Consider the following 15,508-nt stretch of genomic DNA (forward strand, 5'->3'; position numbering starts at 1 on the left):
GTTGCTGGCGAGAAATTATTTGTCCCACAGTCCGGAGAGAAAGATGTCTGAAGTTCAATTGCTCGAAAGCTCCTATGCCAACACTGAACAAACTCATGCAGTGTCTGATCGATTCCTGTTTATATAGCCGGAAAGTTATTCCTGGGGCGTGGTGAGGATATTTTAGGAGACAAACGTTTAAGATTGCAAGGAATTGAATGATTCTGGTTATGTTACATATTCTGATGGGGCATTAATCTGATTAATGTTCGAAACATCAAAATATGTGCCGCCTTGAGCCTTACATCGCGTACATACAACTGGGAAACCTTTTTGCCCATAAGCTTTATTTTTGCTCCAAAACACCCACTCTCCAGGACGACGCCTTATTTTTTCTTGTTCTTTATTGACGCAATTTTTGTAACAACGGTAGTTGATTTGTATGCATAGGATAAGTCCTAGCTCAGATCAACTACATGTACTGCTTATTATTTCGTCCCTGTTTTTTGGCTACCGGTGATTGAAAGGCCAACGGCTGAAAACCAGGAGCATGCGATGAGAACTGAATAAGGAAATCTAATTAGTTAACTTCTTTCTTAATAAACGATAGCCTCCACTTGGCGAGAAAACATCGTCGGATATTTGTCCTTGGACATTATCTGTTCCTCAAAGCTCACAGTTTTCCTTGACCTTTGAAAACCGGGGATTATCAGTAGGATATTCCCCAGTCCTAGCCGGGACACATTTAGTCACGTGACGCGTTCAGACCAATCAAGCGCAAGCGAAAATATTTAATGGCACACGGTAATGGCACACGCGCAAACGAAGATGGGAGCTTTTGGACGCCTTGTGTAGCATACACAACAGGTTACCAGAAATAATGAGCGTGGACTGGAAATAGAAGGGAACGCGGGAACTGAGGGACGATAGTTTTAGCTGGCTGAGTCTTGTTCGGTCCAAGTAAAGGTTGGCATATTGTAGCTGAATTAAAACTCTTTTGATGTTGTAGATAATCCCAGTTTGCTTATATGAAGTAACCACTTTCCCTGTTTTTCGTCACTATTTTTCGCAAGATCGGCAATTTGCTGCAGTCAGCGAATTTCAGTCATGGCGGACTGGTCTTGGGCGAGCACTGCGGGATTGTTTGGCGAGGAAGATGAAGATGCCATCGATCCAGATCAGAAAGTTAGTAAACACGATTTCATCAACATAGAATTAATTTAATTCACGAGCTTCTCTATGCATGCCCTGGAATATGTTGGAATTGGGTGCTAAGGGGCCTAAGGGAGAGTCGGAGGGGTACAACCCAGGGAAGTGTATTTTTATAATTTAACCACAGATTGAGATCGGTCTTTTTTATGCGGCTCCCTCCCATGTAGCACGATTTGCCTTACAAGGTGTCCATCTACCAGTGCTTTGCTTGTAATATTAATTTAAAGTAATTTTAAGTGATGTTTCTTACTAACCCACTCACCCCCCACTCATGCTTATGCACTCGTGTATAAGCTCATTTTGCAGCAAATATCACCTCCATAGTTAATTACAGTGGCGTATCCAGACCTTGAGCTAAGGAGGGGTGGGGGGGGGGGGGGGAGGGGGGTTTTGCTTGGCCTAGCAGCTTTAGTTCCTTCTGCGATTTCTTTTTTGTACCCGAAAAAAGGGGAGGCCCAGCCCCCCCGGGTCCCTCCCCTAGATCCGCCACTGATTTATCGTTATCTCCGGTTAATTTTGTTTCCTATATTTGTTTTGGCAGACACGATGGGACAACAAGGACAGCCTTATTTTAGTAATTGACTGTTCAAGAGAGATGTTTCAACAGGTCCGAGGTGAAATCCCTTTTCAGCTATGCATAAAGGTTTGTTCTTTGATCACCTGTTTATGTTCATGCATCTGTCAATTTAAGTAGTGTCTGATCCCACTTCCAGGCCCCAGGTTGTTTTTAAAAATTGTAAATTCCACAGGGTGGGGACAACTAAGTGAGCCAAATGCTCCAGAGTGAGAGTTTGGGCAAGGGGTTAAAAATATCCCTACTCAAAATTTAACATATTATAATGAGCAAGTATCATTCACCTGCATTTATATAATTTTGTGCATGTGGTTATCTTTACATGTGCATAATGTGTGAGAATTTCCCTGACAATACCACATTGTTGTTGCATTAATTTGGTTTACTGTTTTGTTCAAAGTGTGTAATGTACTTTAATCTTGTTGAGACATCTTCAAGTAAAGAAATGCATGTCATTAAAGAATTAAAGATGTATGATCCTTCTCTAGCTTTCTCTGACAAACATATAATACAAGATCTATATGAAGCTGATCATCTCAGGCAGCTTTAAAATCCACACATTCATTTGATCCATATTTGCTTCTCCCCCCTCCCCCTGCCTCTCACTGGGTAATAGCAATGTATTTACTTGTGTCAATACCAGGGGTGGGGCATTTGAAATTTTATTACTCCTTGGGGCTGGGCATTCGCCTACCCCCAGGACAACGCCAGAGCTACAGAGTGGTTTTTGCCTTGCATGTGGCAAAGAACACTAACATAATGTTTGCCCCTAGTCTATCCTAAAACTTCAATGAGTGCTGTAAATTTAGATTATTTTTAAAAGTTTTCTTTTTGTGTCTTTGTTTACCATTAACTAGTGTGCTGTGAGTGTGCTGAAAAACAAGATCATAAGCAGTGACAAAGATTTGATTGGGATTGTGTTCTTTGGAACTGTAAGTATAAGTAAATGTACAAAACATTCTGAAACAAAGAAAAATTAAGTCAAACTGTTTTGAAAAATTCTAAGAAAAAATACATCAGATACAGTCCTAGAAGTGAGTCATTCACTTTACTATGACTTATCTGATTAATATTTCTAGGATAAGAGCAAGAATCCAAGTGATTTCAAGCAAGTGTATTTATATCAGGTATCTATTTGAACTTTTACTCTTTATCAACTTGTAATTAAAAGAGAAACAGACATTATGGCACATGCAGCTGTCAGTTAACGACTGTTTCCATAGCATCAACAAAATGCAATGCAGTGCAATGCATTGCAACGTAATGCAACCCAACACAAATTATGCAACGAAACAATGTTCACAAAAAACAAACTTTCCCCTTCCAGGCAAGCTCTCACTATGAGCCCAAAAATCATATTTCTCACTAGCCCCCCAAAAGTTCATCTCTTACAGTACTTCTGTAATTTGAATTTCCTCAAAATTTGTCCCAGGAAACTCTACTGACCCACAGAATCCACTAGCCCCAGACTAACAGACAGGACTTTCTTTGCACACTTAAACACCTATTAAATGAATTTTGTAAATAAACATATTAAGGTTGAAAATCTCAAAACAGTTGACTATTTACAAGCATAGCCAAGGCGTGATAATTTAATTTAATTATACACATATAAATTAATGATTTAATTTATTATACATGATCCCATAAGCTACTGGGCTTTAATTTTTATCATGCTTAAATAAGCGTTGTCTGTCTGTCTGTCTGTCTGATACTTGGGAGTACAGAGAACAACATGATGAGAAATTGGCTTCAACCAGTGACCTCTGGATTTCCAGTCCTGCGCTCTAAGCACCTGGCCATGCTGTCTCATATGGACTAGCGTTCGCTCCTGGACACAAACTTGATATAAATGCCAACAGATCCACTCATTTCATAACTGAAAGATTTTAGTAATATTAAGTTTTGTTGCTTTGTGTTAATTTATAGGAGTTAGATTTTCCAGATGCCCAACGTATACTTGATCTTGAAAAATTTCTTGAAGGTTAGTTACTAGATTTTCTATATTTGTGGACTAAATAAAAGTTGTACCAAAGGCATCAGTGGTCAAGTGTCGATCGATACCCTCAATCAACATCTTGATGGGTACTTGTTTGACATCTCGATCAATACTCAGGGCGACTCTCAATTGACACTTGATCAACAGTCAGTCGATAGTCTGCTGAGTGTTGATGGGCTCGTATGTATTGATCAAAAATTAGTTGACTGTCAACCGACTGTGAACCAAGATGTTGATGGAGTGTTGATCGAGTGTCAACCGAGTTGTCGACAGAGTGTCAATCAAGGCTATTGATTGACACTTGACTGCAGATGCCTTTAGTATACATGATCCAATAACTGATGATGACTGAAAAACAAAATTGGATAATTTAATTCAGGAGCACCACAGTGACCAATTTACTACAAGTTGCTGATGCAGCAAATGTTAGGATGTGACGTGTCAAGGCCATGCTGTGAAAAGAATTTACAGATTCATTGCTGATGAATGTCCTTATAACAATATTGTGGATTTATATTTCAGATGATAGTTGCAATGATTTTGAAAACAAGTTTGGTCACAACAGTGGGTTTTCCTTAAATGATGTCCTCTGGACATGTTCTAACATGTTTTCCAAAAGGTAAATGGAAAGTTGTTTTTTGTGTATGTTAACTTTAATATAGGCTGAGTGCTGCTTGAGGCAAGCATTGTAATGTGTAGTACTTATTGATTTTACTTTATGGATTGTGCACCATGAAAGACTTAGCCTAAATTTTCAATTCTTTTTCATTCTTAACTCCAGTCTTTCTCAGTCTTAACCAATCTGGCCCTTTAATGTCAGTATTAAATTGATAAGCTGCTGTTTTGATTCTCCTTTTCAATTTGATCTGAAGGTAAGAACAAAGTTGTTTAGTTTGTACCTTTCACAAATATCATGATGCATATAACCTTCACAGCTGACTGCAGTCAGGGAGGCAAGGGCTGTTTAGCTAATTACATAAATAAAAAAACAGACCTTGATTTACCCTCGCCAGTGTTTATAGCACAAAGGCTAGTGGGGCAGAGCAAACAACTGAAACAAATAATTCAAATTGAACACAACATTGTTAACAATCCCAATTGGCCAGAGGCAAACTAGTTGGCTATTCACAAGTGTGGCCAAGGATTTGAACTTGGGGCTACTGTGAAACAAATCCAGGTAGCGGTCAGAGTGGGACTCAAACCTGGGACCCCTGGATTGCAAGTCTGATGCACTGACCACTCGGCCATGCTCCCTTTAATTGTGGATAAAATTAACACACCACTTCACTAGACAGAGAAGTAAAAAAAGTTTAACTGGAGGAGGACAGTAGAGGAAGAGAGATGACAGGCAGGGTGGAATGACTGGAACACCATGAGAGTGGTAGCCAGGGATAGGGCACAGTGGAAACAGAATGTTATGGCCTCATGCGCCCACTGGCACAAAGAGCAGTGATGATGACTCAGTCGGTCAAAGTACTAAATGTCATTGAGTAATTTATATTTCTTTATTACTTCTCAGTTTGCAGAAGATTGGACACAAGCGCGTCATGTTGTTTACCAATAATGACAATCCCCACGCTGGTGATCCTTTCCTTCAAGTAAGATTCCAAAAGTGTATGTTAACTTTGGAACTCTTTAATTATTTCCAATGACTTTGGTCAAACTGTTATGCGACAAAAGGTGAGATTCACCATTCAAAGTAGTCAAATAAGAATATGTAACCTATGTGAAGTGATAGTAAGTAGCTTCATTTTCTAAGCCAAATAACAACTGGTTTTTCTATATATTTTTTTCTTTTCAGAAACAAGCCAAGACAAAATCAACAGTGAGCACTATAATTAATTTTTTTTGATAATTATTATATCACGCAATTAGTATGCACGCTGTGATTGGTCAATTTAGCAGGCCGTATTCTACTGTATGGCCCGCTAAAATTTAAAGCTGTTTTTGTTGCCAAAATGTTTCATGATTTATCGCCAAGTGTTCTTAACTTTTTTAGCAAGTAAAAGTTTAAAAGTTTGCTGTAACTTCTGAAAATGTGTATTAAAACCTGCTAACAATATGAGTCACTTAACAACGATTTCAAATGGACTCGCTTTCAAGGTGCGTCAGAAATTTGAAGCTGTTCTGCGTGAATAGAAATCGTTCCTGAACCCGTCAGACACACAGTAGAGATATGATAAATATCTTACTAACCTCGTTTTCTTGGTCCATACTGAAAGTTACAGATCCTTGTTTTTCCCTTCGATTTATGGCCTGTGCACTTGGCACTTGGGCCATAAATCGATGGGGAAAAAACTTGGTCCGTAACTTACAGTACAGCCCTCAAACTCGGTTAGTAAGAGGTATTTATTATCAACTGGTCGTAAAAACAACAGAGAAACAGCAATTTTTAAAAAGGAAACAACATTTTTGATTTTACAAAACATGTTTTGCCATTCCTATGTCATCTTCAGTTGCAAATGTTTGATGGTTGTACATTTGAATTTTCACTGTATATATGATATTATCAAATGGATTTTAACCTACACAATCAATCCTGTATACTGCATCTCAAATGTCACCTATTTCTGGACCTACCTCCATGGTTAACATCAGGGTAGGTGTTTCACTCCAGTAAAATGTTCCTCATAACAGCATTTATTTGTAAGTGATTGCAGTGAATTTGCTACTCCACTAGATTTTGTTGAGTGAAATCTGTATCGTAGGTTTGACTCTTAAAGGCTGCCTTAAAGTGATATTCACCAGTACCATTCAGTGATCTAGAGAGGTTAACTGAAAGAATGTCAAGGAACACAATATCAAGAGAATGCCTGGCCAAGCTTCTGGACCTTAAAGTTGCTGCAACTGTAATTCATGTAACATTGATGTAACAAAAAGCTATAAAAATTACCTGTGTTTTTAATAATTTTTGAATTGTTCTTTAGGATTTGAGTGAAATTGGTATTGCAATAGAGCTGATGCATATTCAACCTCCAGGTCGCCATTTTGATTCAAGTCTCTTTTATCAAGTAGGTCATCAATGTCTGTTGGAGCAATAGAATGATGATCAATATCAATAATAATAATAACAATAATATTTAATATTTCTAAGGCGCAAATTAACATGCGAATATGATCAAATGCGCCTAACAAACCATATGAGTAATATAAATTAAACGATATGCTATGAATAGTGTGATAAATTTAAAACTAATTATTTACAATAATTATGTACATTAGGCTAAGGTAGCGAGCTAAGTCTATGTCAGCTCAGTCTATGTTTAACAATACAACTGTCTCATTTTCATGACACAATAAAATCTTGAATTGAAGGCACTGACATCTGTCGATTGTCTTAGGATATAATCCACATGGATGATGATGAAGGAGGGTTATTGCCAGATCCTGCTGAGAAGTTTGAAGAACTTCTTACCAGGTAACAATAAAAGTTGCATTGTGCTGTTCCAGAAAAGATACAAAATTGGTTAATCCTCCCGGCCCACCTTTCCCCCTGAAAAATAATCCCTTTGCACAGCTCGAAAAAAGTGCCTTCCCATTGTCCCGGACAAGTAGATTTTCCTTCTGGGCAAGTAACTTAACATTCTCACTTGCCCAATGGGCAAGAGACCAAACAAGTCATCCGCCAACTAAATCATTAAAAGGGCAAACTAAGACTTGCCATGGGCAGGCAATCTTTGAGAGATACTTGTCCCAAGGGCAAGTTGGAATTCAGGTTTTTTTCGAGCCCTGCTTTGGAAATTCCACTTTCCTAAAATTTTGGCTTTTGGGACACCCCTCCTCCCTTGATATTTGCAATTGCTTCTTCTTGAGGTTGGGTATGGATTGTAATAATGTGATGTAAGACTGTTAGTTTTGTTTTTATTGATTAATGCAATTAGCTGTCTTGATTATGTGTACACTGTAATGTCTTTCTACTGAACTACTTTTAACATGGGCAGAGATAATTTTTGATTCAAGGAAGTGGGATTATTGCAAATTCATATCAAAGTTTCCTTGAAGAAGTAATGTCTCCAAATGGCCAATAGAAAAGAAATAATTTATTGTCACAGCACTGTACATCTTCTCGGCCTTATGTGCCTACTGGCATGCAATGACTTGATGATGACTTTACATCTTCTTCTTTTCTTAGGGTGCAAAAAAAGGAGTACAAGAAACGGGCAATGACAACTCTTCCATTTATGTTGGCAGATGGAGTTGAGCTTGGGGTTTCTGTGTGAGTTTAATACTTTGTTTGTGTACACATGAGCATAAAACTATGTTCACTTATTTATTTCTGCAAACTATGATGAGCTTAGCCTGCAAGACAGGGCTTCCTTGTGTAATCTTTTGGCGGGTATTGAAGGGAAGATAAACAGAGACCTGTTTTTGCTAGTTAGTAATTTTTATGAGCCAGTGTTCTCACTGTTTGTCTTTTTTATGCTCTTCTTTTCATGGTATTACTCTGAAATGCTATGCAAAATGCCTGTAAATAGCTTAGCTAGTTCTCTTTCTTCTAGAAACTGTCAGGTTCAGAGTATTTTCTGAAAGAACTAGAGCTCAATAATCTTTGAAATTTAATGACCACTTGAGGCAAGGAGCACTCAGATACCCAAAGACAATTTTTGTTAATTAACAACCTCTTCATTTTCAAGTGAATATATGAAAGGCCATATCATGCCTTTAAACTTAAAATGTCTTTTCATTTTGTCTGTACATACAGGTATCATCTTTGCAGATCTGCAACAAAATCTGGTTATATTAACCTGGATAGTCGAACAAATGAAGAAGTTAAAACTCACACCAAGTATATTTGTGTGGTGAGCCTTCATTTCAGCTTACAGTGCACATATTTGAATTCATAAGAAACTGGGATTTACTATTTTTATTATACTGAAGTTTTTCACTGATTTTCATTTCTTGAAGTATTCTTCAAGCAAATGGTCATCACCACACTAAAATTATAATTAATATATTTATTAAGTAGCTAGCTTGTGTGCCTGACTATTCATGTGGGAAGAAAAAAAACATGGACATCTGTTATTTTGTTTGTTTATTCCTTGCAAGGACCAGTCAGTTTTGCATCAATCCAACTGTTGGTGCATTTATTGACATTAATTTATATATTAATGGTATATTTTATTTAGTTTTGGTAATAAAGATAAGCTGATTTAAAAGATCATAGTGTTTAATAATAGTGTTTGACCCAACTGTTTTGTAGTTAAGTCTGTTCTTTTGTAGGATACCGGTCGAGAGTTGTTGCCGACTGATATTAAGTATTACCAAATGTTTGGAGGGGAAAAGGTATTAAACTAAAGACATCATTAATTATGAAATTCCTTATAACTAAATAATAAATTATATTTAATTATTTTTGTTTTCAGCTATACATTCATGATGTTCTAAAGTTTGTTAGTTAGTAATAAACTTTTTGTGCTTGGATTATTATTTAATTAATACATATTATTGGCTTTGGTTTCAGGTTATCTTTGAAAAAGAAGAGGTTGCTGAGATGAAAAACTTTGGTGATCCAGGTAAAGATCATCGCAGAGGATTGTATATCTTTACCTCAACATTTTATAGGTCTAAACACATAAAAATTAAGATTCTAAATTTAATAGTTTTGAAGATACAAGTGTGTCCAGAAGTTTCAAAATCTCTGCAAGTTGAGACATATGTGCAGTGATATATAGTAGGTTTGAAGCTAGTTATGTCAAATTATTCTCATTTAATACTTGCAGGTCTTCTTTTAATGGGATTTAAGCCCAGATCATCTGTGAAGAACTATTTTCATATCAGACCTGTGCAGTTTCTCTATCCCAGTGAAAAGGTATTTATAACATTATTAATGAAATAGAAAGCACTCCCAAATCCAAATTGTTGATTTATAAAAACTTGGGCAAATGTTGAAGACACAAAAGAACACAAAAGAATTGCATAGAGAACATGATGAGTAGCCAAGTGTTTCTCCCAACCAGTAGAATATAACACAACAATCAGGAGAAGCAGGTTGATTATTTCCTTCATGTAATTATTAATGTTCTTCAAAACCCCTGCACTCAATAAATGATAATACTTTACAATAATTTGGGGTTGAAGATCACTCACTGTTGTTTCCCCACAGAGTGTTTCAGGAAGTACAACATTATTCTCTGCGCTTCTAAGCCGAAGTCTTGACAGAGAGGTGGTACCAATATGCCGATACATTCCAAGGATCAATACTCCACCGAGATTTGTGGCACTCCTTCCACAGGTAAGATGTCCTCAAATGCCTACAATCCTCTTCAGCATATAATATGTAAACTTTCATTACCTTTCTTGCAGCATGGTTTGCATGGCATGAAAAACTTTATCATTGTTAAACTATTCTTGTACAACTCACGATGGATGATGTTTTATCTGAAACATGTTTTGCTATTTAATGTAAGATATGAACTTAAAACACATCATGTGGTTTGTAAAAGGATTATCATACTTTGTACTGCTGAGAAGCCTTGGTAACTTAATTATTTATGAAAAACTCACCTCTGACACTTGTCTTACAGAAAGAAGAACTAGATGAACACAACAATCAAGCCACCCCTCCTGGTTTCCATCTGGTATTTCTTCCATTTGCAGATGACTTTAGAAAACTGAAATATGAAGAAACACCTAAAGGTAGCCTTATTAACAAAAATTTATTACATTGTTAACAAAGATTTTGATTGGAAATTCTTGGTGGTCTACTAAAAGTATTTGTTCCCTTTACCAGTATTTTCTGAAATTAAAAACTGGAACCTTGCTCGTTAACCATGTCTATGGACAGACACAATTTGACACATGGGAAATGGAAGTAAATGGAATGCACATTACCTTTTGCTCTCAAATTATTAGGAAAATCTTTTCAAGAAGTTCCATTCATTCTAGAAATTTTCTATAATTTATGGCAAATTTAAATAGAATTTGATAATTTGACCACCAATAGCCTATTCACAGTAACTTTTTGTTATATTTTATAGACATTAATTACAATTTTTTTCTGTTCATCTGTTCTTTATTTTCAGCCACAACAGATCAGGTCAATAAAGCCAAAGATGTTATCAAGCAACTCACAATAGGATTTGATAGTTCACAGTTTGAGAATCCTTGTAAGATTTCACTCTTTGCCTAGAGTACTGACAGCAAATTTAAAATATTGAATCTAAAACAGTTTACTACTTTTAGGTCACACTCATAGAGTGGAGGGGGACAAGGGCAGAGGGGGGTGGGGGGTGGGGGGGGGGACCTGGGAGTAAAGGGAGTAGGAACTCTATGAGAGGCATAAGTAGATGGGATTCCCAAGGTTGCAGGAAGTGTGAGAAAAAATGAAATAATATGACAAGTATGTAGGTAGTATTTCACAACATGTAGCAAATTTGCAAAACTTTAAAATGTTACAGACCTGTGTAGTACTGAAAACTGAGGACAAAATTTACCAGATGAGTGACTGGCCCAGTGGGGCCAATAATAAATTTATAAGTCCACATGCTATATTGTCTTGACTATATTTACCTTGTTTTACGAGTTATTAATGAAAATTGCATTTTTCCTCCTGGACAGCTTTACAGAAACATTACAAGAACCTTGAGGCTCTGGCTTTAGACAGAGATGAACCAGAAGAGGTTGTTGATCTGACTGGTAAAAACAAGAAATTGTTTTGCTCCCAAATTAAAATAATTTTATCCATTACTGTCAATACTTTCCATGATGTGTTGTTTCAGGTGGTATATCTTTCATGATGTAAGACTGGAGTGGACATGTTTCCCCTCATAACTCATGATCTTCAGTTTGGGATGCATGTATTAAATTCAAAAAAAAGTCCAGCCCAGAACTAAATTTCAGGCTAATTTTCACCTATATCTGTCAGTTTGATTCTCAAGTTCTTAGATTCTCATTTAGACTCATGCTTTTGTTTTCAGCATGAAGGTGCTGTAACAATAATTATTTTTGATGTTAATTTTTTCTGTAGAACCCAATGTGGAAGCAATTGATCGTAAAGCTGGAGATGCCATAAAGGCATTCAAGGACCTGGTTTTTCCTGATGATTATAATCCAGCTGGCAAACCTGCACCTAAGAGAAAGGTAGACACTGTTTGATTTCTTTTTTGTATGCAGTGTTTGGTTAAAAATTCCATGCTCATTGAAAGAAAAACTGCTACATTTGATTACTGTCAGGGGTGATGAATGGTAAATGTGAGACCTTGTGAGAAGGCAAGATTAGCCTTTCTCTTTGGGAGTCTGAGACATTTTGACTTCTTCAATTGCAAGACCGACATGTCAAAGTGTGTTAATGTGAGCTTGAGATGTTCAGGCTCTAAGACGTTCAGACATCACTTATAACAAACAAATAGGTACTTTGAGACTAACTTAACCTTGCAACAAAATAGAGACTTTGAGACAGCTTTGTGAAAACATTGAGTTTACAAGATGCTCATAACTCCTAAAAAAACAAGACTGCGAGACTTGTGAAATTTGACGAAAATTTTGCAACACCCATAGTTTTTTATCAACCATTTACCATTGTCACTGAATGTATAAATTTGGAATTTTTTTTGTCTCTTTCAGGCAGGAGATGCATCAGGGGCTGCAGCAAAAAGAAGCAAATCAGGAGATGACGTTGAAATTGACATGAGAGAAGAGGCACAGAAAGGCAGAGTGAGTGACATGAATCAAACACCAAGTTTTATTTTGTGCTTGTACTCAAATAAAAAAGCTTCAAAAGTTGCAACACTCCAAAAGAAGAGATTATAACAATTTCACTGGTGTAACTGAACCTAATGACGCTCCTCCAAAAGCAGTGACCTCGGAACGTGACTTACTGTTGAGAAAAGCCATAGGAAATGACAGGTAACAACAGTTGACGAGTGTTCTAGGGATTTGTATGAGGAAAATATGTTAGTCAACAAGGCAGTAGGGAAAGGGGGGAGGGGATGATGCAAGACTTCTGGTTGTTTTGAAATTCAATGCATGACGACTGATTCATATTGAAAATAGATTGTACATTCTCATTCTTTGTGTACCTAGTAAGATTGACTCTCAAGACATAAGTTAGGAATTGTCAAAATTGACATGGAGGATGTTTTTCTATTTTGCAGCTTACCAAGCTCACTGTACCAGTGTTAAAAGAGTTCGTAAAACAGGCAGGCATTAAATGTGGTACTAAAAAGGCTGATCTGGTGGAAGCTATCAAAGAACACTTCGGAGTTTGATGCGATTGTACTTTTTGGCACCTTTATGAACAATTGAAATGAATGGTTATATCCCTGTGCAGGAGTCATTTATTGTACTTATTATTATTGTCTAGTCAAAAATGTAAAATAGTTTTAAAAAACAGTTTGTACACATTTTTTGGGTAAAATGATGTAGAACAGATATATTCACTCATGAGGTATGCAGTTTATAAAAAATCAATAAAAGGGAAAAAAATTCTAAACATAATTTGTTGTAATATGAATGTTTGTAAACATTTTGCATAATAAATTATTAATAATAATGCCTAATAATTCCAATTATGGCACATCAATACCAGTAAAACCACTGCATGTTATCTTCAAATATCTTAGTAAAAGTTATCTCCAGGGCTAATAACATAATTATTGCAAACAAATGATCATTGCTTTGGAAATAAACTTCAGGCACTCTTAAAAGTTTTGAACAATTCTGAAGCAAAGTATTAATTCTGACTGACGTCAGAATATTCTGAGAAATCTTTGGTCATTACCCAACAAGACCTTTCTAGAACTGATCTATGGCCAGCCTGGCCTCCCATTTTGGCCCGACACTCAATCAACATCTTGATTGACACTTAATTGACAGTAGGTTGATAGTCGGTCAAGTGACAACAGACTCGAAAGTTTTGATCGACACTCGCTGTGATGTCTGCAAATATCAGTAGACTCGACCAAGATGTCGATAAAGTGTCGATTGAGTGTCATTCGAAGTGTCAATGGAGTATCTATCGAGCGACTGTCGATTGAGGGTCAATCGAGTGTTGATCAAGGGTATTGATCAAGGGTGTCGATTGACATTTGACTGCTGATGCTTTTAGTACACTTGATCCATTGACTCAATAGTACTCTGATTATTGTCATAGCAAATATTTGGTAACCATCGTCATCCCATCAACCATCAACATCAGTTCATCGTCATTGTCGTCGTCGTCATCATCACTGCCCTCAGGTGATGTGTTATAGAGAAAGCCCCACTCAGACTGTATCCAAACACCAGCCACACATCTTTTACTCGACATGCGGTCTCCTTACGCGTAACCCGTAATGCCACGGTGTTCCTTGCCGAGAGTAAAGTGAACTTGACGCTACCGAGTGTACCTTCTTTGGAGAAGGTGAACTATACGACGGATAAGGCCGTAAATAGTCATCTGGAGGTAGAATGCTCTCGGGTCTTGGGTACCGTTTGAAGTTTGAAGGAGGTAAAATGTTCCCTTCCCAGTCTGTTGGCGGAGCTCGACATTCGCTTTGACCTTTCAGTGATCTTGATTGTAATTCTTGCCTTCCCTGTTGTTGCCATCCGATAATTTTCTGTTTGGGTTGTGGTAATTTAATCTCGTGCAAGAATTTGTGGTAAGTGTCTTTGCCGATTCGCGAGGGTTTTGGCACACTTAATGGGTAAATATCCGCAATCATGCCTTCGGAAGATGGCAGTGAATTTCGCGTTCCAAAGCTAGCGCTATGTTTCGGACGGACAAATTTGAAATTTTTCCACATGTTGCTGTTGTACTTGTTGTCGACTTGCTCTAGCTGTGAAGTATCGAGATGTGTTATATCCAACCAGAGTCTTTGTTGAGCTGTATTCGGTGGTTTGTCTCGTTCGTCGTATGGTGCTTGCCGAACGAAACTGTTTAGGTCATATGTTAGTTCTGAAGGAGATTCTCTCCTCAAGGGAAGCCCGAACGTGGTTTTAGATCGAGGAGAAAACGCCATTACGGTGAACTTCGACAAGGATTGAACTCAACTGTTGCTATGGAGATTGCATGTCATTACGCGCGAGGTTACCTTCGCGGGAAAATTGGAGGGGAGGAAGGTTGTCATGAGAAAAGTTCTTCCTTTCTCATTTTCCCGTGAAGAGCCTGCTCGCAGGCTAGCGCGAAGTAGACAATGGTAGACAATGGTAACTTGCCCAAATGCCCAGCCATAGTTCTAGGCCATCAAATGCCCATATTCCCAGAACCTTTGTGTCACGGAAATGAAAAAAAAAAAAACCCCTCGAACCTCGAATACCTGTTTGCAACTTCCACCGTGTCCCAAGTATTCCTTTTGTATATTTTATTAAAATATAAAGGTTAACCTTACCTAGCTTGTTTTTCAAGGCCATTTTTCGATCCTCACCATGATCTTGGGGCGACTTGTTGAAACCCCTCTACTCCCTTCATATGCTCCCTCGTGACACAAAACCGGGAGCATTGCGTGACGACCTCAAAGGACCAGGACTGCTGCTGCGAAAGAGGCGGGCCCCGAATGGAAAATAAAGCTAGACGAGGCCAATGCGGGAAGTATAGAGTGACCTTCTACATACATATATTTGTTACAGGTTGTAAAGGGAAATGGGACAATAAATTGCGGTAAAAACCAACAAAGTAAATAGAGAGCCCCTTGAAAATTGGCTCGTGCTACCCCTAATAATAAGGTAACCCCGAGAAACGGAATGACCTATGTCGTATGTGTCGCCGTTGGAAATGGGGGTGGGACCCCTTAAGGCAAAAGCATGATGCAATCGCACAGAAATGTTTA

At 37.6% G+C, this 15,508-nt stretch overlaps 2 protein-coding genes across 3 annotated transcripts; one reads left to right on the forward strand and one right to left on the reverse strand.

Moving 5' to 3' along the window:
* The first annotated feature begins 838 nt into the window (after window positions 1-838).
* LOC110058213 (DNA repair protein Ku70-like) lies at window positions 839-13,199 on the forward strand. Of its 2 annotated transcripts, XM_089288768.1 has the most exons (23): window positions 839-945; window positions 1,053-1,164; window positions 1,733-1,834; window positions 2,623-2,697; window positions 2,845-2,892; window positions 3,695-3,749; window positions 4,287-4,383; window positions 5,284-5,362; window positions 5,566-5,589; window positions 6,692-6,775; window positions 7,106-7,182; window positions 7,897-7,980; window positions 8,467-8,563; window positions 8,985-9,047; window positions 9,226-9,277; window positions 9,485-9,573; window positions 9,868-9,996; window positions 10,289-10,400; window positions 10,787-10,870; window positions 11,322-11,399; window positions 11,731-11,843; window positions 12,327-12,416; window positions 12,857-13,199. In XM_089288768.1, the coding sequence occupies exons 2-23, from the start codon at window positions 1,087-1,089 to the stop codon at window positions 12,968-12,970; spliced, it is 1,824 nt and encodes a 607-aa protein (XP_089144894.1). In that variant the 5' UTR covers window positions 839-945; window positions 1,053-1,086; the 3' UTR covers window positions 12,971-13,199. The 2 variants fall into 2 exon arrangements, with proteins under 2 accessions (XP_089144894.1, XP_089144895.1); XM_089288769.1 differs by lacking the exon at window positions 2,845-2,892.
* LOC149111616 (testis-expressed protein 52-like) lies at window positions 13,017-14,904 on the reverse strand. The gene has a single exon (XM_089288775.1). The coding sequence runs from the start codon at window positions 14,699-14,701 to the stop codon at window positions 14,000-14,002; it is 702 nt and encodes a 233-aa protein (XP_089144901.1). The 5' UTR covers window positions 14,702-14,904; the 3' UTR covers window positions 13,017-13,999.
* Between the last annotated feature and the right edge of the window lie 604 nt (window positions 14,905-15,508).

Source organism: Orbicella faveolata, unplaced genomic scaffold (genome assembly GCF_042242905.1).
Source record: "Orbicella faveolata isolate gen_17 unplaced genomic scaffold, um_ofav_v1 contig_2, whole genome shotgun sequence".
Taxonomy (NCBI): Eukaryota; Metazoa; Cnidaria; class Anthozoa; order Scleractinia; family Merulinidae; genus Orbicella; species Orbicella faveolata.